A 20,220-nucleotide genomic window follows, 5' to 3' on the forward strand; every position below is an offset into this window, starting at 1 on the left:
AACTGGTTGTATATACAACTTATTCAATGTAGTTGAGCTTTGTTATAAAGTTATCGAGCTCTACTAACAAAATTATCGAGCTATGATACAAAGTTATTGAGCTTAACAGAATAATTATTAAGCTCAATAACTTTGTAAAATAGCTCAATAACTTGTAAAATACCTCAACAACTTTGTGTAAGAGCTCAATAACTTTGAGGCGGTTGTACAATGTTACTATACAACTGGTTGTAGGATAGTATTTGTGCTTCTAACTCCTTTCGCTGAGCAATTTTTGATATACTGTTGTAGTTGTGCGGAAATTATATACAGCTTTGATTTTGGCTTCTTTGGAAAAAAAATCGACCAATCAAGGGTGCGCACGTGGGATGTTATGCGCACTCCTGAGTCCGCCACTGTCTCCAAGACGATACTTTGAACGTGTTTTTTGAAGTCTATAGGTTACTTTTTTTTTCTTGATTTTTTTTTCGTGAAAGATGTTATGAAAATAAGTGTAAATGTTTTTGTTTTATAATCTAATAATTTTTATTCTCCAACTTATTTACGGCTAAAGTTCGGAAATTTTGACCTCTCAAAAGCAACTGGGGTGAAAATAGGTTTGTAGAGGGAGTATATCATTTTAGGCTATGTTTGGTAAAAATAACTGAAAATGTAACTAAAACCTGAAAAGGTAGCTAAAATTGAAATTGAAACCTGAAAAGGTGGCTGGAAATTAGGAGTTGATAAGGTAACTGATTATATATAAAAAAATGCTCGGAAAACTAACTGAAAAGGTAACTAATTTTAGCGAAATAACATAAAAGGATATGATAATTATTTAATAATATAGATTTAATTATTTAAGGGGTAAAAAGGAAAATCACATAAAATCAAGTAACTCAAATCTCAAATGCTACTCTAGGTAACATTAACCAAATAAGCTACTTGTCAAACGCTTACAAAAAAAATAAGGTACCTGAAATTTTGAACAAATAAGCTACTTTGACTAAATAAAGTACCTGAAATGCATTGTGAAACACAGCCTTAGGCTCTGTCTGGTAAAACTGATTGAAAAGGTAGCTGAAAACTAAAAAACTAACTGAAACCTGAAAAGATAACTGATAAGGTAGTTGGAAATTAGGAATTGATAAGGTAGCTGATTATATAAAAAAAATGTTTGACAAACTAACTGAAAATGTAACCGATTTTGATGAAATGACGCAAGGATATGATAATTATTTAATAGTATAGATTTAAAGGGTAAAATTGAAAAATCAAACCAAATCAGGTACCTGAAATCTCAAATGCTACTCTAGGTAGCATTTCATTTGACGTAACTTATTTGCCAAACGCTACAGAAAAATAAGGTACCTGAAATTTTGGTCAAATAAGCTATTTTGACCAAATTAGGTACCTGAAATGTCTTACCAAACGGAGCCTTAATATCTCATCTTGGTATTGGATTATAAAATTATGATTATAAAATTAACTCAACAAGGTATTGGATTTGGTTGATTCCTGAAGCTATTTCATGGCTTGTACTAATATATAATGTAAGTTTGGACGCTGCTGGTCCAATTGATTAATTTATATATTTCCCTGTTTTTTGAAGCCCTGACCCAACCCAAACTCGACATGGACCATCAATTCATAATTGTTTCTGGAGAGATTATACGTAAATGTTTTAAGAGATTTTTTTGCCTAAATCATTTTCAAATATTTTGAAAAATGGGTCATTGTGAAATCGAGTATACCATTGAGACAAGGGTTTTTGTGATATGTCAGATGTAGCTGGAACAATTAGAGAATTTATTAAAATGATCTTTCTGGCCAGTTTACCACCATTCTATACATTTTTATCAATTCGTCACTACTCAAGTTACCTATTTACTCGATTTACCTGGCTATGGGGTCCTGGTCAACGGGGTTTGTGTTACAAAGTGTAGGAGTTTTCTCTCCTCTGGAGTCAAATTTTTGTGGTCTGCTTTCCGTCTTTTCTTTCTACGTCCTTGGGGCGTAAGTGCACTTTGTTTTCTCTCGTTGGGTTTAGGGGCTTGTTGGTGTCCAGATAAGGTGTATCACAGCCAAGGAGATGAATCTCCGAGACGCATTCTTGGGTCTTGTTGTAGGTATTTCTCTAAAGCTGTTTTGATTAAGACGAGTAAAAATGAGTTTGTGGAAGCTCGTTGGTTTTCTGAGGAAGACTTTCACAGCCAAGGAGATGAATCTCCGAGACCCTTTTTTGGGTTTTGTTGCAGGTATTTCTCTGAAGCTACATCAACTAAGACAAACAAAGATGGGTGTTTTCCTTTGGCTAGCGTTGCTCATCCATTAGAGAATGGGGTGGATTGTGAGTTTGAAGAGCGTGTTCCGACTTCCGTCGTACGCCATCAACACGACGTTGTTTACCGATGCAATTGTTACCAACCTTTAGTTTATGTTATTAGTAGATCTATGGTGTTTTATGTTGTAGTTTATAGGTATGGTTTACTGAACCGTACCACTATAATGTAAAACTCTTTCTTTACTGCTGCCAAAAAAAAAAAAAAAAAAAAAAAAAAAAGTCACTACTCAAGTTAGAGTTGTTTTAAGTGCGTTTTTTTAAAAGCAATTTGCAATATCCTAGTATTACTTTTACCTTTATTTATAATAAGAAATACATTTATTTCTTTCGTTTTTGATTTTCTTAGTTTGGCGATTTGGCACATACCAGTACATACATTTCCAAAAACACTAAAATTATTCTCTCCTTCCAGGTCGTCATTTGTGTACCTTTAATTTTGGCGCAATGATTAAAGATGGGATATGCTAAATCCCGCACACAATTTTCTTAATCCAACACATTTTACCGTTTTATTCCGACTTTACTCCTTTCACTTTTCACACAACTAGAGAGGAAAATAAAAGAATTAAAGAAAACCCAAAAAAAACTCAAATTTGCCGTCCATCAGCCGTCCCACCGGCCACCAGTCCACCACCACTCTCCCCCGCCCTCTCCCGGCACCGTCCATAATTGTTGAATTGCTTAGGTTTAGAGAGGGGGAAAAGGGTGATAATTTTTTTGGTTTGTGTTCAAGATGAAGGGTAGGATTGGAAAAATTGAGGTAAATTTAGCCAAGTACCTTAGTTGCATTTCATTGTAGCTTAATACATAAAAATATTGCATTTCTTTTTTTTTTTTGACCAGTTTGCATTTCCTGAATTGATGAAGTTTGACCAGTTTGGTCCTAAGAGACATCTTTGACCATTTTTTGTATCAATCTTTTCAAAAAAAAAAAAAAAAGGTTTGACCATTTTCAAAATTCTAAAGGAACAAATACATGAAAATATTGTAGCTGAATAAATACGGTTTGACCATTTCATTGATGAACTTTGAACAGTTTGTTCATAAGAGGCATCATAATTTTGTCTGCTCACAAAAAAATTCCTACAGTTACAACTCCACATATGAGTAAAACAAATACTTGGCTAAAGTTTTACATGTTTTAACTTGGAGCAAAAAAAACTGCATCATCCACCGAGTAAACTACCGATTTACGGATGATGAAGCTTGACTGAGAAGTGGACCTTGACTATTGTAGATTAAGCAAGCTTGACTGGCTTACGAATGATGGAAATATCGATTAAGCACTTCCAATTACACCGAGGATCACCAATACATGTTAATTTACCCATGTCTGCCAAAATTTACATCTACTTATCTGCCAACAATCAACAACAATACATGCTCATTTAGCACTTGAATTAAACAATTAAGACGTATGTTCGAGCAATACATGTTCATTTACCGAGTAAATCATTCACCAAAATCTTTAATTTTGCCATCTAGTTTTTGGGTTTTACCGTTTTAGTGCATAATCCACAGAATGAAGATAAAACAGGTAAAATTGGACACTTACCTTTGTAAAGAATACCGTCTTTGGGAATTTGACTCTTCAACTAATGCATCAATAGCTTGTAGAAGGGAAGAAAATGGCGATAGGATGAAAAGGATGAAGGAGATGAAGTGAAGAGGAAATATCAGGGCTGGGATTTGTAATAGAAGACAAAATGCTGGGATTTGTAACCCGTCTTTGGGTGTATTAAAAGAAATAGGGCTTAAAAGATAGGATTATTATAAGATAATTGAAAGATTGGATTATTATGAGAAGATAGTGTAAAGGTGGGATTGTTCCGTCACTATGAAAAATGCCTCACAGTGTAATTACCTGTCCAAGATTACGCAGGCAGATGAAGGCGTGTCAACAGGAAGAAAGAGTATTCTGAAGTAGCTCCTTGCATTCCTCTTACTGAAATTTTCCAAAACTACGCACAGATGGTCGGTCATGTTATACAAGGAATGGTTATACTCAATTTCATTCAATTAACCCTGTTCGACATTTTTGTAGAGATGGTTCGATATATAGCATTATAACAGCCAAATGTTATTATTTTACAAGTCGCAACTCACAAGTGAAGTTTTAGTATTCATCAAAAACTAAAATTCTTGACGATTTCAATATTCAGACTTTGGGGTGTCGAACATCTACCATACTTGATACTTCTTAGGTTGTATTGTTCAAGTAACAAAAAAATATCATATAATGAAGTAAAATGAAAGTACCTGATCTATACCCCTATTTATAGCCAAGTTGAAGCATCAAGTGACGATAATAGCGACCTCGAAAAATTCTATGCCATAAAAATTGGAGAGAGGTAAACACGTTCATCTTCATTTGCTCCTGGACAAGCCTGGAAAACCACAAGAGCACAGCAAATTCAAACTCATTATCATAAAATTATTTCTTCAAGACGTAGCACGCGTTATTGGTGTACATTGTGAGGTACGGGCAGGATGTTTCAACATCGACACCATAAGCATATTATGGAGTACTTTGTAGAATGGGTTCCTTTTTTCTTTATCAAGTACTTGGCTGAACAAATGAAAGATGGATCCTGTTGACCAACTCACTAGTTGTGCCTATTTTATCAAAAAAAACTCAGCCAACTCACCATCTGACAAGGCATCTCTCGATGGCACGGGTCGTTGGACGAAGGAAAGATGGATCTCGTTGAGTATAAAGCAAACCCACCTGAAACATTGTAGTAATGCAGACAAAAAAAACTCGTTTAATTTTGACTATTTCAGATAAGAAATGTAATGTTATCGATCAAACACGTGATATGTGAGCAAAGGATCACAAATCCTCCAAAAATTTAGAGCAAATGACAAAGTCCGCTAATAATGTTGCGGAGTTGTGTTACAGATATTACTAAAATAACAATAACACTTCATCTATAAGGACACGAAGTATAGAATAACTCAAGAAATAACGTAGGAGCTTCTACTTATTAATCAAAGGCACCAAAAGACAGTCGATAATGCATGTTTTAGGAAACTTATGTTCCTTTTGACTTCCTAATCTAAACGAATCCCGCTGAAACCACAAATGATCAAGATGCCCTCTAGAACCAAAATTTGCAAAGCATAATGTGAGTTCCCTACTTTCAAATTTGACTCCCTGCAGCAGAGAAGGCCTTGCAAAGACCTATGCTGTTTACAAAATGGAAATGACATGAAAGCGTAAACTTTGAAACATGCTGATAGAGATACCTCCACCAAAGCTACAGCTGAAGGATCATCAAATATTTCAAGACTCCAATCAGCAAAGTAATTAATCTGCACAAAAAAACAAAGGTAAGCCACTACACAGACATACGTGATCTCATCAAATAATAAAAAGCAAATGCCTACCGGATGACTAGCAAGCCAAAAGCAATAGGTTTTTTAACAGGGTGTTGGTGACAAGCTTCGCCTAAAATGCTTGTAACACTAACACCCCATCAAATCAGTGTCTGTAAAGTAGCTTATGTCTTAATACAAAATCTTAAGCCAATTGAGAGACTGTACTCTACACCGTAAGAAGCACGGAGGTTATCAGCATTTTTCAAAGAATTCCAAGCACAGAATTAGTCTATGCAGTTAAGCCAGTTGATTAACTGGGACGAAAAATGAGTTCCATAAACTCTACTGTTGAGTACAGCAGTCACCTAAGAACACCCTATCCGTATCCAGTAAGTATTGCGCTCTATTGTGGATAACTTGAACATTAATACATTATCTTTGCCTTTTGCCTTTCGAACTACCAATATTCAGTCTGTCTAAAAGCACCTACTACTATAAACAATGTGAAGAATTTTAAATTGGCAATATTACAAGAACGAAACAATGAATTTAACATAATACTCAGTAAATACTCCCCAAAATAATGATATCGTCTCTAGAACTCATCTATTAAAATACTTGGTGGCACAGCTATGAGATAGTCTTGTGTAAAACGGGTTTATAACTTTTCATAGGGGTATTAAGGTCTAATAGTAGGTGGTTTTACAGAAATTCTTGCGTAATGCTAGAATGTGTATGAGATAAATATAATTTGTATAATTAAATTTAGGGTGGTGCTCATTCATGTACGTGTTTTACTTAATCATGGACATACATGACCATAATACCCCTTATATTTTACTGAATTTATTTTTAATACCATTACACTCTCTCTTCTTCATTTATTTTTATCGTACTCTAACTAAGACTACAATAGCAACATCGGCAGACGGCAATGAATGAATCAATTGAATATGAAAGCCCTAAATTCAACGCAGAAGAAAACAACGGCAAGATGCTAGATCTTCATGAGTTGCACGAAAAGCATGTACTGCGAGTTTAATTACTTAATCGATACAAACCCTAATTTAATTAGTCCCAATTTTATTAGTCTAAGCAAACCCTAATATAATTAATAAAATTAAGAATTAGAATTATTACCCGATCGATATGAGAATTAGCAACCGTGATTGTGTAATTTGACGGAGTAATTTTGTTAATTTGATTACTTTTGTGAGGGAGAGAATTGGGGAGAATTAGAGAGAGAAGTAAAGAGAATTAGGTAAAGGGCATACTATGGAAAAATAATGTAAAAAAGTCCATGAAAGAGTAAAATCCGTCCATGAATGAGCAACTACGTAAATTTATGCCAGAAGTAGTAGACAATAGTGCCTTACTGCCTTATTGATTGAATCAAAAATATTAGACAATAGTGTCAACTCAATGCAATCTGACCTCAGTTGCATTTCATTGCCATATTATGGAGCACTTGTAGAGGATGAGACAATGGGTTAAACATCAACAATGGTTGTATAATAAGATAAAAGTCTGATAGACGTTTCCTCCTAGAATGTAGCAAATGTGTCATAGTAAGTTGTGTCGAAAACTTGAAATCAGTGTGTGAAACAAATCACTAATAAATAATGTGCTAACATGCAAGAAATGATGAAAACAAAGATGTCTAGGAGAGTGAGATAGATAGTTACCCCAAAGTCAGCATTGACCAATGACTGAACAAAATCCATTAACTGAACTTTAGCCCACTCTACACGGCGATCTGGATCATCTATGCGCGGAGGATGTCTCCAAGAAGCACCAAATCGAAGCTTGTCTTTTGGTATCTTTCCATTGTGTGCATCAGAAGCAAACTTTTCTAGAATTGATAATGCTTTATCCATGGCTGGATTCACCACAGTTATCTACATGAGAATGATCGAAAGTGAAGGTAGGTTAACACGCTTGTGTATTATAAAAGCAGGGAACTTATTCATAAAAAGTATATCACTCCTCTCAGTCTAAGACAATCAAAAAGTGTTCACAAAAGTTGGTCATGATCGTAGGTACTAGTCGGTCACCAAATCTACATTACTAAGACTCGAATGAATTGTGAGAATAGCATAATATGAGAATCTGCTAGACAAGAACCAAGGCGACGTGTTCCACAGAGGTCAAGATGATAAGCCATACCCCTACTTGCTAACTGCAAGAAAAGCTGTTCCTAAGATTTCATCTCTACCCTATACAAACCTGTGTTACCCCACCCCGGCTCTCCGACACACTGTCGTGTCTGACACGTGTCAGATTCGGCTATTTTGTATGAATTTTTTTAACTTCTTGGTCTAATGTGAAGTATCGTATCGGACACCATACGTATCGGACACGCGACACGACGGCTAAGTTAAGTTTCAAACATAGATATAAAGACCTAGAAATCTGGCATCCGCTAAGCACCAAACAAACCGATGGTGTCGTTTAATTGTGTATCAACATTAGTACAGAGTTTGAGACATGACACAAAGACCGCCCCTTTGTATGGATGTAATTACAAATAGAGGAGGGAGGAAAATTGATATCTCTATAAGGCCCAGGTCACAGGTGACAGCCTTGAGAGTCCCCTAACCAGAAATAGAAATTGTGTGAAGATTATATTGAGCAGGAGGATAAGAAATTAGCACTCGAGAAGGTACCTTGTGATTAACAAAACTTCCAAGAAGAAACTTTAATGCATTGATAAGCAATCTCACAACAAATAAACAGCATACCTGCAGATGTGCCAAATAAGCATCAACAATGTCCTCAAATGCGCTTTTATTATGATCCATCAGACTGTGCAAGAAAATGAAGATATTAAGTTTACCACAACAGAGAAAATGGACAAGCGTTGAAGGGAAACGGAAAAAGGGTTACAGGAACTGATCTTTGTAGTGGTCATAGGTCCTCAATCTTTTATAAAAACCTCAGTGAACACTTGACTGTTGACTCCAAATACCAGACAATACGGAAAAATCATTAACTATTCAATAAAACAACGTTGGTCAATTATTACTCAGTAATTGTTATAGCTGTATTTTTGTGTTTAATGAGGGACTGCCAGTACCATCATGTTTGATTGTTCACAGGAAGATGAAGCTCTTGTGCTCAGTGGCAAGAGGCAGAGTTCTCTAAGTGAATAAAAAAAATAGCAAAACCCCAAAATTCAACCTTAACTTTGGTGTAATGCATTCTCACCATTCCAAATCAATCTGTCAACGCTTATCCACGAGTTAAAATAGAAAACCCCAATTTCTGCCTGCCCGGGCCAGAGCAAATGAATGAAATTCTCAATTTTCTTGCCAGCACAACGGCTTGATCCCATACACATCTTTGACAACCCAAGGCTTTTATATAGGCAACTACTGCCTCAAACACCCCCACACGCCTCTATAAGCAACTCAACTCCATTCGACAAATAAAAATGTGAATAGCGTCTGCTCTTATGATATATCATTTATACCAAAAGCAAATGTATCAAGACTCTAAGCCATTAAGGAAAATACACCAAAGAAATAGAACCCCACATTACTCCTCAACCTGAACAGAATCCACTTGAATCTCAGCAGAACATCCTAACATTCAATAGTGCTACTACTGCCTCCCATTCTTTTTTATCCACTTTTACTCTATTCTTACGTGGTTTTTAAACGTTCAAGAGTTAATATTGTACAATTTGACCATGAGTATCAACCTGTGAAGTTATTAATTTGTTAGGCTTTTATTTGCCATTTAAGAAAATCGTATGTATACATTCAATGAGCCAAAAAAGGAAAGTGGTATGAATCCAGATAACGGAAGGGAGTGTATTTTCGAATTTCCGTCCCATCGTTGACAAGTTGTTGTCAGCAATGCATCTCATTTTATCACTGATTGAATTTGTATGTGGATCTTAAAGTTTGTCCTCAGCCCACCCTTGCAAACCAAACCAACCAAATAAACTTTTCACAAACCAAAGTTTTGATGTCAAGACCCCAACGTTCTTAATGATACCAACCTCCATCTCATAATGTTTCTCCCACTTTTCTAAATTATGCAAGGAATTTCGAAGACGGTGGAGGAATAAAGTGGAATAGAGGTTAGTATAGGACGTTAGATGGTTAATAAGCATCCCTACAACACATAACATCAGTGCTTGACAAAATTGAATCAGTGAAGGCAAAAAAGGACCACTTACCCAAGATAATTCTCGCTTTCTTTAAGTGCATGAAGATCAAATAAATGCCGTGAGTTCGTACCTAGCACTTCAGAAACTGTTGTCCACTGCATTTTACAAAGCAAGACCAATATATAACTTCTCACTTCACAGAAGAAGCAACAACAAACATAATATAAAGAGAATGTGCACCAGAATAATGCAATATATGCTCACCTCTGACGCACTGAAGTAGTTAGGGACCATATGCAATTTAGCTTCATTCGGAGTCCATCCAAATGTCTAGCATGCAAAAAAGAAAAAAAAAAGTTAGCAACAGTTACTAATAAAACTTCATCAATTATGGTACACCCTCCATCAAAAATTATTTGACCACTAAAGTCAAATGGGGACAACAAATTTGGGACGGGGATAGTATTTGTTACTACCTCCGATTCTTTAGAATTGCCTCATTTTTTAAGATTTGTGAGGATTATTTCAATAAAATGGGGCAACTCTAAGATCGGAGGGAGTAAGAAACAAAACCTTCCAACTTCAAGTTCTCAGTCTGTTCTCCAAGAATAAATTTAGTAGCTTATTCTTTGGAGAAACAGACTTGAATCTGAGAAGAGACGGAGTAAAACTTTCCGGCAATAACAAATATCCTACGTAAGGAATCCCATTAGAAGCTGGGATTCCACACACAAACTGCCTATATTTGAAGGAGTAGTAGCATACAAGATTCATAAACTGGATATATAAACATGGATAAGGAAGCATAAAATGATGGACGGCAAAGAGATTCACATTCAAGTGATGGACAGCAAAGAGATTCAAGATTCACCTCTCGGGAGATAAAAATGTCTGGGAATCCAAAATCAATGAAGGCGCGATATGAGTAATAGCTGTCAAGTAACAGGACTTTCATCAAACATACAATTAAAAGAGGAGAGCAACTGACAACCATGAACATTATTATCAAGACGGGCGGCTAAGCGGCTTAATTTTTTAGTAGATACAAGTCATACAACAACATTACCCCAGTGCCTCAATGGCTCCCACAAATTGTGGGGTTGGATGTACGCAGCCTTACCATTGTGTTAGCAACGCAAAGAGGCTGTTTCCGGATTTTAGTAGATACAACATTAAAGAAAAAGTTGCCTCCAATAAACATTTGAAATGCAGTTATATTAGCGTCACAGCAAATTGTGAGCATAAACTAGCTACTACTTAGCTAGGGATAGAATACAGTGTGATGACAAGAAATTTTTTAAGTGCAGATATCAACCCTAGCAAACAATTAGACCATAAAGCAGCTACTAATAGACAATGTCACTACAAAAATACCTCACAGAGATCTTGTTTTTTAATTGCCCTTGAATCAAATTGGATACTCAATCGCTGTAGAGTTAAGACTATAGTAGTCATCACTCATTACTATTGGGTATCAAGAACTAAGCAGCCTGCCCTACATTCACAATGATAAATCAAAATGCAGTGGTAACAGGCATCACTCATCTATCACCACACACGGTTACCATCAAAATTCAAAGTTCAAATATGAGGTTTCTGTAGTTCAACATAACGGGCTTCAGCTTTTATGATCTAGAAGCGTAGCTTGAGTGAAAAAAGAAACAAGCTGAAAAAGAGAGTTGCATTTACCTATCTGACGTAACAAGAATGACAGGCAGGCACATCTCATTCGCTCCCAAGGATATTATTCTCCATATTAAGCTGTCATGGTACGTTGATGGGGATACAGTAGCTTTATCAGGAATTGCAGTTTTCAGAACTTCTATATTGTTCATCACGAGCTTAGGCTGTGTTCAAGCAATGTATGAATTTCCGACAGTCAGAAAATTCATGTTATTGTCACCAAAAGAGCCAGAGACTCGCTACTTTTATTGGTAATATCTGAACAACGCCAAATGGACTCACAAACAGTAAGCCCTTTCTTTAACTGAGATTCTGTGAAGGTGAGTCATTTGATCCAATACTTGACACAGTTTTCAATACAGGTCATTAAGAAACAGCCATCTTTTTATGTTGACACATGGGTAAGCTTGTATACATTGAACTCACTTTTACCCTCCCATCTGAGAATTGAATTCATGTGATGGGGCTAATATACTTATACGAAGGTAAATCACCTAACTAATAGCTCAACAGCATTACCATTCTACAGATGGAACAACTAAACTACCATAACAACAAACAATACCTGAAAATGATCAATCTCAGAAGCAGTAGACAATAATTCCAGCAACAAACCAGGCCAGTCAGTGGCCAAACTCGTCAAGGATCTCGAAAATCCACGAGTGCTATTCAAATCGGAAATGGCAGTAGCTCTCCAGCCCTGTTGCATCCTAATAACCTCTTTAGCTAATCTTAGTGCAACCACAGCGTCTTTCAAATAAGAACTCTCTTCAACAGTCATCACCTTCTTTCTATCACCCACCAACCCAACAACCCCGTCAATCTCCTTACTGTTCAACCGGGCAGAATACGCGAAAATCGCCCTATCCCACAACACAGAAGTCGAAACCTTAGCAGAAACCGCATTTGTCGATCCTGAATTGGACTGTAAAATCCGACGAAGAGTATTACTAAGACCATGCCATTTATTAAGGGTAGTGAAAATTTGATGAGAAGTAATTTGACCAAGCTCAATACCCCTCTCTGCCATCGATTCAAGGCATTTCTCAAGGTGGGTTTTGAGCAACGACAATGGCGGATGAGGGGCCGGGCACGTAGACCATGAATACCATGGATAGGAAGCATTTTTAGAAGGGTGGTAACCCTCAATTGTTTCAGCAAAATCAATATAACCAGTAATGTGAGGACCCTTATTCCAATTCTCCATAAGACCTGCAAATATACCCATGATACCATAAAAACACTGCAAATTAACGAGTACAAATGTACAATCAATCAGTGACAGAGCTAGAGGGCTACCAGGGATTGCAAAAAATCGGAACTTTTAGTTAAAAGTTTCCATCTTTTTTCCTAATTTACCTTATTTCATTACTACTTCGCCCCCACTAAGTACAAATCACAAAAAAATCGGAACTTTTAATTAAAGTTCCGAACTTTTTTCCTAGTTTACCTTATTCCATTACTAATTCGCCCGACCCCAGAAATTTCCAACACCTAACTACAAATCCTGGTTCCGCCACTAACGATAAATGACGATATAAATAAGAAAGAATATGAATGAATAAAAATTACGATCAAGAATGAGGGTGGTTTTGCCAACACCACGAGGGCCATGAAGGATGAGAGGTTGATGAACACGATGGTGTTGCGCGTGGTTGTTGAGCACTGTTTCGAGTAATGGTCTTGGTATGATTCTCCATGGTTTAGTAGTTATAGCAGCAGCAGCTGCAGCAGCCGCCATTGTTGTAGTGCTCGAGCTTGCTCAACCTTGGTGGTGGTATACATCTGCTTCTCCGAACATTTTCGGTTTGTGTTTGTTGGTGGGCTAGACTGGAAACTAGTGATCCACTACCACACCACGTTGCCATGGTTACTCCTAAAAACATAGAGTATAATTAACCCGACCCGAATAACCCGACTGGACCAAAACTCGAATAAATTCGACCTCAATGTTTATTGACGTATTGTTATTCATAAATAACTTTATAATATCTGATCCTAAAATTATCCGAACCCAGAGTGACCCGGCCCACCGTGATCCGACCCGAAGCTTACAGATCGGAAATGACCCGATCCGTAATTGACCTGACCCGGAGCCGACCCGATTGACTTTTTTTGTCAGGTTTGTATACGGTAATTGGTCTCTTTTAGGCTCTGTTTGGTAAAATTAACTGGAAAGATAGCTGAAATCTAAAAAGTAGCTGAAAACTGACAAACTAACTGAAATCTAAAAAGGTATTTGATAAGTAGCTGGAAATTAAGATCTGATAAGATAATTGATTATATAAGAAAATGTTTGGCAAACTAAGGGGATGTTTGTTTCGTGCACGGGTATGAGTTTGGAATCAGGAATCATACCCGGGTGGTATGGGTTTGGAACTTGATTCCTCATACCTTGTGTTTGTTTCATTTTTAAGTGATATGGGTTTGAACCTCAATTAAGGTTAAAATGCGTAAATTAAAATATCGTAAATAGTAATTTTCAATATTATAAAATCATGAAAATAATTATTTAATCAAATAAGTATATAAAAAATTGAATTTATAATATGCTATAATTTATTTTTTCATATTTTTGTTCATTTTAGTTTGATACCCATGGGTATCAATCTCATACCCTCCTCCCTCCTTGGGTATGAGAAACTCATACCTCATGGGTTTGAGGTATGGGTATGAAACCCACAAATTTGCCAAACAAACACTTGGTATGGGTTTGGCTCATTCCAAACCCATGCCTCATACCTTTCTTGTGTGAATCAAACACCCCCTAACTGAAAAGATAACCAATTGAAAAGATAACCAATGTTGATGAAATCAAATCGGGTATTTAAAATCTAAAGGGTAAAAAAGGAAAATAAAATCAAATCGGTTACCTAAAATCTAAAATGCTAATCTAGGTAACATTTCATTTCAGGTAGCTTATTTGGTTAAATAAGCTACTTGTCAAACGCTTAAAAAAAATAAGGCACCTGAAATTTTGATCAAATAAGTTATTTTAACCAAATAAGATAATGAAATGCATTGCAAAACAAAGCCTTAATCTGAAAATAATAAAACACTCTTTTATGTTTTTTACCTTTTATATTTTTTTTGTTATATATATGCATAAGATCGTTACATGCATACAAGTTTTGTATTTTTGTGTTACATGCATCTCACATTGTTTGTGGGAGAAACAATTATACAAGTATGATTCCATAAGACCATAAGCAAACTTGCATGTGTTCATTTCAAAGTACTTCCTCCATCTCATCCATTTGTTTAACTTTAATATTTTTGTTGGATATTTTAATCAAAAGTAAACAAATGAGACGGGGGAGTATTTACAACACGCTTCGATATCTCCAACAATGAAACTTCAGCTAGGTAACAACACGCAGCACGCTTCGATAAACCATTCAATATGAACTGATCAGTAGAAAGCCAAACTACACAAACAAAATTAATAAAAAATGGTGGGAGGTTACATCTTCATACTACAGTTTCTTGCCTTATGCTAGATCATCGAAGCTCGATTCGCTCCTCCAAGGAGGCGGGGTTACACACTCAGAATCTGCAGCTGTACTCCGATGAGTATCTTTGGAAGGTGTTGATGGCGAAGAGGTAGACAAATGGTGAGGGTCCACCCTTATCTTTTGCAGGGTGGCAAACGATTCCCTCATTGCTGACATGGCCTCAAAAAATCGTGTACATGATGCTAATGCAACAGGAATTGGCCGCAACATCTCCTGCAATCAAGTAAAGACGGGCAGGGAGCGTTAATGTCAGAATTACTGACACATACTGCACTCCTATGAGAACTGAGGCAAGCTGAGGAACTAAAAACAAATCCATAAAAACATGGAGTATGTTGCTTCATTCGTTGTGTGTCACATGCATGGTATCTAATCTAGGCCACGACATCGGATAATGACCAAGTTATCGAGTTTTAGGAGGGTTATTGGCTTATTGCAACCTCATTTTAAGGTGGTATCAATTTCCAACCATGTTCACGCCAAGAAGCCCGTTTCAAAATCAAGTCTCTAGGTAAGAATCTGAGATTTGATACCACGGCTGCTTGTCGACCTGACAACAGCTTAGGTAAAAAAGATGATACAGTTTCATAAAAAGCTGTATTGTAGACCCTGAACGGCTGAACATGCACCCGTCCCTGATAGTTAAAGACATCATAATTCTGACCAAAAACAAATCTTTCATGTTACAAAACCAATTACACATACAACCAGGACTTGCATTTTCAATAGATGAGACGAGTGTAACAGCATTTCATTTAACAAATTACCCTCTCTTTAATTAATCAATTAAAACAACAACCAGAAACGATAAAGAGGGTTTTTAGAGACATACAGCCCAGATTGTTGGCGGTTCCTTAAAATTTTGGCTCCACTGAAAATCTGCAACAGATGCGGATAATGCTCCATAATCACTAGCGGCCTTCATCAGTAATTCTGAAAATTGTTTCTGAAGGCACGAGTGAAAAGTGTATCAGCGGAAACATCCAATATTCACCATGTAAGAGGTAAGTGAAGCAGGCTTACGCCTAGGCGCATCTCAAGCACTCAATGGCCATTGGGGAGCTCCTGAAGCGGTTTTCTTTTAAGCTAAGGGATCAAGGATTGGCTGTCCAAGACCCAAACCATGCAATCATGGGAAGTTCTCGTAGATTGAAACAAATGAATGACTCGTTTCATAATAGATGCAAAAATGGATCCTAGCATACTAAAAACCTACTCCCTCCGTCCCGGTCATTTGTTGTCCTTTTGTTTTGGCACAAAGACCAAGAAAAGGGGATGGGGCCAATTACTAAATGACAAGTGGAATAAATTGAGTGTGAATGATCAAATTACTCATCAAATTCATTCTTAAAATAGAAAGGACAACAAATGACTGAGACACCCCAAAATGGAAAAGGACAACAAATGACCGGGACAGAGGGAGTATTACGTAACTGGAGAAGGCTACAAGCTGATATTTGCACGCATGCAAAAATGTTAGTAACTACAAACCTGAAATTCTGCTTCAACAGGAATGCAATCTAGCGAATATGGTTGCTGAAGACGAGCAATTATCCGATCCTACAATGATTATGAGATACAAATGTAAGAACTGTATCAGTAGATTCAGTACATAAAGTCACAAACAAGCAGTCAATAATTCTGAATATAGTTTATTCAACAAATCCGACATATATTCCATTGTTATTATAACTCTGACAGCAAATCAGCAGGTGTTCTATTCAAGAGTTGAAACAAAGGGATAACGAGCTACAAACAGTTAAATGAAGCATAACTGCACAAGTACACAAACATAAAACCACCTTTTCTTTTTTGGGAACTAAAAGTTATTCCTATTGAGAGCAAACTACTCGGTAATAAAAAAATGTACACAGTCCAGAACTAAACCACTGATATAGAGTCAGTAGGAATAGGCGAGTACCAATCAAAAAATGTCTGAGTTGTTAAATCCCGCCTTTGTCAACTGAACCCAGCCTCCGGTAATTATACGTCAATTCAATTCATAAGTCACTTAAATGGGCAGTTCATATATCTTCTTTTGTTTTAATTTATTTAAAGTTGTATGAAGACATTATGCTTTGACTTTCTCTTTGGCAGCCTCCCATTTTAATGCATTCAGATTTCAGAGTGCTGATAGGTGATAGAGAAACATAATGAATACGCACCAAAGGGGGACTCATATTGCCACACGCACACAGAGAAAAATAGCACCAATAAACGAAAGTGCTTCTACATGCAACCATATAGCAGTGGAAGATACATAATTCACCATTACATCATGATGACCAATCTAGGATACACATAAGATAAATCGACTTCAAGCAAGTGAAATACACTAGAAAGATACCTTATTTTGAATGACATCTTTTAGTATAGTGGTAATTCTTGACAATGTCTCTATCTTCTTTTCCATTTCACTCACATGTGTCAAATATGCTACATTTTTGTCATCCTGATCATGATACACAAATCAATTAGTTGACTACAACATTGTTACAAGCATATACAAATAATCCGGTCAGCACAAGTTACGGTGGCGAGGACAGGCAAGATATTTTGCTGAAGCAACAGTGTTAAAACACACATTAACGAAAGGAACTTTACAGGAAGACTAGAGAACCAGTATAACTAAATGCTCACAATTTTGTCTCTGGCATATGGCATTCACAGTAATCTTCCATGGAAGATTAAAAACTGTAGTTTGAGGAGCCCAGTTAAGATAGAGAGCACAGCAAATGAGCCAAGGCTCCTTTTTGGTTGTTCAATACAAGTACATATTAAAGGATTTCAATTCGATGGTCATCAACTCATCACATAAAGACTCCATCAGCATCACCCATATAAAATACTTAACTAAGAACTGCCTACTTTGCTTCTGTTGACACGGAGTAAAGCTAAATTCTAGATCATGAACCCATATATCAGTTGAAAAGTTACCGAAGAATAATACAGTACAGCTTAAACAAGATTTGGAAAGATAAAGGTTGATTAATCACCTTTCTACCTCGCAGTTCCACTTCTAAATCTGCAATTTTTCTTTGGACTGCCGTAAGGTCTCTCAAAACTCTTACCAGGTCATCAGAATTATGGAGCTCCTCCTACAAAGAATACTAAACTGAGATGATATGTCTTATGCATCTTCAAAACTTTTCATTACCCAATTCACAATGACAGCATAAGTGACACAGTAATGCATTTGAGAACTAGCACAAAAAGGCAGATAGATACTTGTGTAACATCAAACAATGCCACCACATCACCATGCTTTAAAAGCAAATAGTCATATAGATTACTCAATTACAGGCTTACAGGCGTTAGAGCAATGGAAAGAAAAGATTACCATTTAAAAAATGCTCGATCAAAATTACGAGGAATAACTATCTATCTAGCTAAGATAATGTAATTACACTATATACATTCAGCACTATGGATTAGTAGTTAATTCAAACTTAATCTTCAATAAAATGATGAACATAAGAGAAAAATGGTGTCAGTTTTAGCTCTGTAAAAGCCAAATTCAACAAGGAATCCTGCAATTTGCCAATTCTATTCATGAAAACCAAGTTAGTTAAAGAGAATAAAAAACATTAGCTCCAATACAAACTAAAATTTCGAAAGTCACCTACTCATCAATCCTATGGAGCGGACTTTCTCGATTTAGTTTGGTTTGCCATAAACACATAGTTTCTTGCACTCCCTCTGTCCCGGTCATGTGTTGTCCGTTTTCATTTTTGGGTGTCAGTCAATTGTAGTCCTTTCTATTTTAGGATTGCATTTGATGAGCAATTTGATCCTTCACACTCAATTAGATCCACTTGTCATCTTATAATTGGCCCCTTCCTCTTTCATTGGTCTTTGTGCTAAAACCAAAGGACAACAATTGACCGGAACGGAGGGAGTAGTTGATAAGTGAAATCCATTCAATTATAAATCGTATGAAGTTCCTCAATTCTCTAATTTTCCTTCGTGACAGATTCATATAAACAAAAATTCACTCTTGCCCATTTCATCCAAGGTAAGGGTAAGACGAGGACCCGAACTTTGCACCTTTTTTCCCACTCAAACTCGAACTTCCGAAGTTTCCCATTAAGGAGCTCACATCTAATTCATGGTTAACCTAAGTAACTAAACTAAAAATAAATTCGAACAAAAAATTGTTCATTAGTTCATAACAACACCTATACATAAACAAAGATGATCCAAATTGATTAATCGACAAAATTCACGCGAACAATCATATGCCGAAGCGAAATCACCCATAAATTTAACAATGTACCTCAAAAAAATCAACCAATTTCACCAGCAATTCAAACCCAAGATAAAAACTTTCAATTAAAATCAAAAACAATAAACAATACCCAAATTGAAGAACAAAACCTGAGGAGAAGCGATGCGAAAACCGAGATCAGAAGCAATGGAGAGTGCATCAGACATACCACCAACCCTCCTTAACGGTTTTTTCCCAACCCATGAAGTGTCACTTCCTGTTGACATTGTATGCTGATTACCCCCAATCCCACACGAATTTCGGAAATTTGATGGAACCCTAATTTTTTTTTGGATAGAAAATGGCGTCTGGTAGAGAATTATAGATAGAGAGACAAGAGAAAATGCGTAAAAATGGTGGAATCAAGGATTTGAGATGAAATGATATGATACTTGCTGCAAGCAGAAAGTGGACGCTTAAACTTTTAATTTTAATTTTTGGAATTCAAATTTTTTTTTGGAAATGTTTTGTATGGGTCAAACTAGAGCTGACTCGATTAGAAAAACCGGCCGAAACTCGCCCAAAAAATAACTCGCTCATATAAGCACGTCCTCATTACATTCCGTTTTATGCTTTTTAGTTTAGTTTTTTTATGTTTTAGATTGTTTGGGTTATTCGCGCTTCTTCTCACCGGAAAAAAAAAAAACATATAGGGTCAAGACCTGCTAAATTCGTGACCCGACCCCGAAATAGGTAATTTTACCGAAATTTTGTATTTAAAGCAATAAAAATTAATACTCCGTATAAAATTATAAAGATAATTTGAACTTTAAAATTTTTGGAATAAAATATGATTATATTTATTTTAAAAGCATATTTTATCACATGGTTACTTACTCAAATGATTATCATTAAGATAGTAACTGCTTGCCATTTACGTGTAACAATTGATCAGTTCAATATTTCGTATAAACCCGTATTTTGCAAATCCGAAAAAAACCGACAGCATTTTACCCAAACCCAAAATAACCAAACCGTAACCCGCATTTTACCC

General features: G+C 36.3%; 2 protein-coding genes across 6 annotated transcripts; both read right to left on the reverse strand.

Moving 5' to 3' along the window:
- Window positions 1-3,315: 3,315 nt before the first annotated feature.
- LOC141643829 (uncharacterized) lies at window positions 3,316-13,332 on the reverse strand. Of its 5 annotated transcripts, none has more exons than XR_012543782.1 (13): window positions 13,017-13,332; window positions 12,010-12,656; window positions 11,451-11,608; window positions 10,633-10,693; window positions 10,026-10,091; window positions 9,831-9,916; window positions 8,386-8,449; window positions 7,330-7,542; window positions 5,573-5,638; window positions 4,972-5,051; window positions 4,583-4,710; window positions 3,879-4,187; window positions 3,316-3,680 (listed from the first exon to the last, which is right to left on the reverse strand). XR_012543782.1 is itself a non-coding variant. In XM_074453149.1 (12 exons), the coding sequence occupies exons 1-11, from the start codon at window positions 13,183-13,185 to the stop codon at window positions 4,596-4,598; spliced, it is 1,725 nt and encodes a 574-aa protein (XP_074309250.1). In that variant the 5' UTR covers window positions 13,186-13,307; the 3' UTR covers window positions 3,316-3,680; window positions 4,583-4,595. The 5 variants fall into 5 exon arrangements, 2 of the variants coding, with proteins under 2 accessions (XP_074309250.1, XP_074309251.1); XR_012543781.1 differs by lacking the exon at window positions 3,879-4,187 and adding an exon at window positions 4,188-4,284 and having other exon boundaries at window positions 13,017-13,307; XR_012543780.1 differs by having other exon boundaries at window positions 3,879-4,284; window positions 13,017-13,307.
- A 1,334-nt stretch (window positions 13,333-14,666) lies between these two features.
- On the reverse strand, window positions 14,667-19,748 carry LOC141643830 (AUGMIN subunit 2-like). The gene is made up of 6 exons (XM_074453151.1): window positions 19,337-19,748; window positions 17,956-18,057; window positions 17,307-17,411; window positions 16,451-16,519; window positions 15,792-15,905; window positions 14,667-15,172 (listed from the first exon to the last, which is right to left on the reverse strand). The coding sequence occupies exons 1-6, from the start codon at window positions 19,451-19,453 to the stop codon at window positions 14,936-14,938; spliced, it is 744 nt and encodes a 247-aa protein (XP_074309252.1). The 5' UTR covers window positions 19,454-19,748; the 3' UTR covers window positions 14,667-14,935.
- Between the last annotated feature and the right edge of the window lie 472 nt (window positions 19,749-20,220).

The sequence above is a fragment of the Silene latifolia genome, chromosome 2 (genome assembly GCF_048544455.1).
Source record: "Silene latifolia isolate original U9 population chromosome 2, ASM4854445v1, whole genome shotgun sequence".
Lineage (NCBI taxonomy): Eukaryota > Viridiplantae > Streptophyta > Magnoliopsida > Caryophyllales > Caryophyllaceae > Silene > Silene latifolia.

What these genes read in the sequence shown, in the direction of transcription:
- LOC141643830 (XM_074453151.1), bottom strand. Translation starts at nt 19,453, where the DNA reads ATGTCAACAGGAAGTGACACTTCATGGGTTGGGAAAAAACCGTTAAGG. An exon ending in TTCGCATCGCTTCTCCTCAG is followed by an intron (nt 18,058 to 19,336) that starts GTTTTGTTCTTC and finishes TATTCTTTGTAG; the next exon opens with GAGGAGCTCCATAATTCTGA. An exon ending in AACCGCCAACAATCTGGGCT is followed by an intron (nt 15,173 to 15,791) that starts GTATGTCTCTAA and finishes ACTTGATTGCAG; the next exon opens with GAGATGTTGCGGCCAATTCC.
- LOC141643829 (XM_074453149.1), bottom strand. Translation starts at nt 13,185, where the DNA reads ATGGCGGCTGCTGCAGCTGCTGCTGCTATAACTACTAAACCATGGAGA. An exon ending in CTGAGATTGATCATTTTCAG is followed by an intron (nt 11,609 to 12,009) that starts GTATTGTTTGTT and finishes GCTTGAACACAG; the next exon opens with CCTAAGCTCGTGATGAACAA. An exon ending in ACATTTTTATCTCCCGAGAG is followed by an intron (nt 10,092 to 10,632) that starts GTGAATCTTGAA and finishes TTTGCATGCTAG; the next exon opens with ACATTTGGATGGACTCCGAA.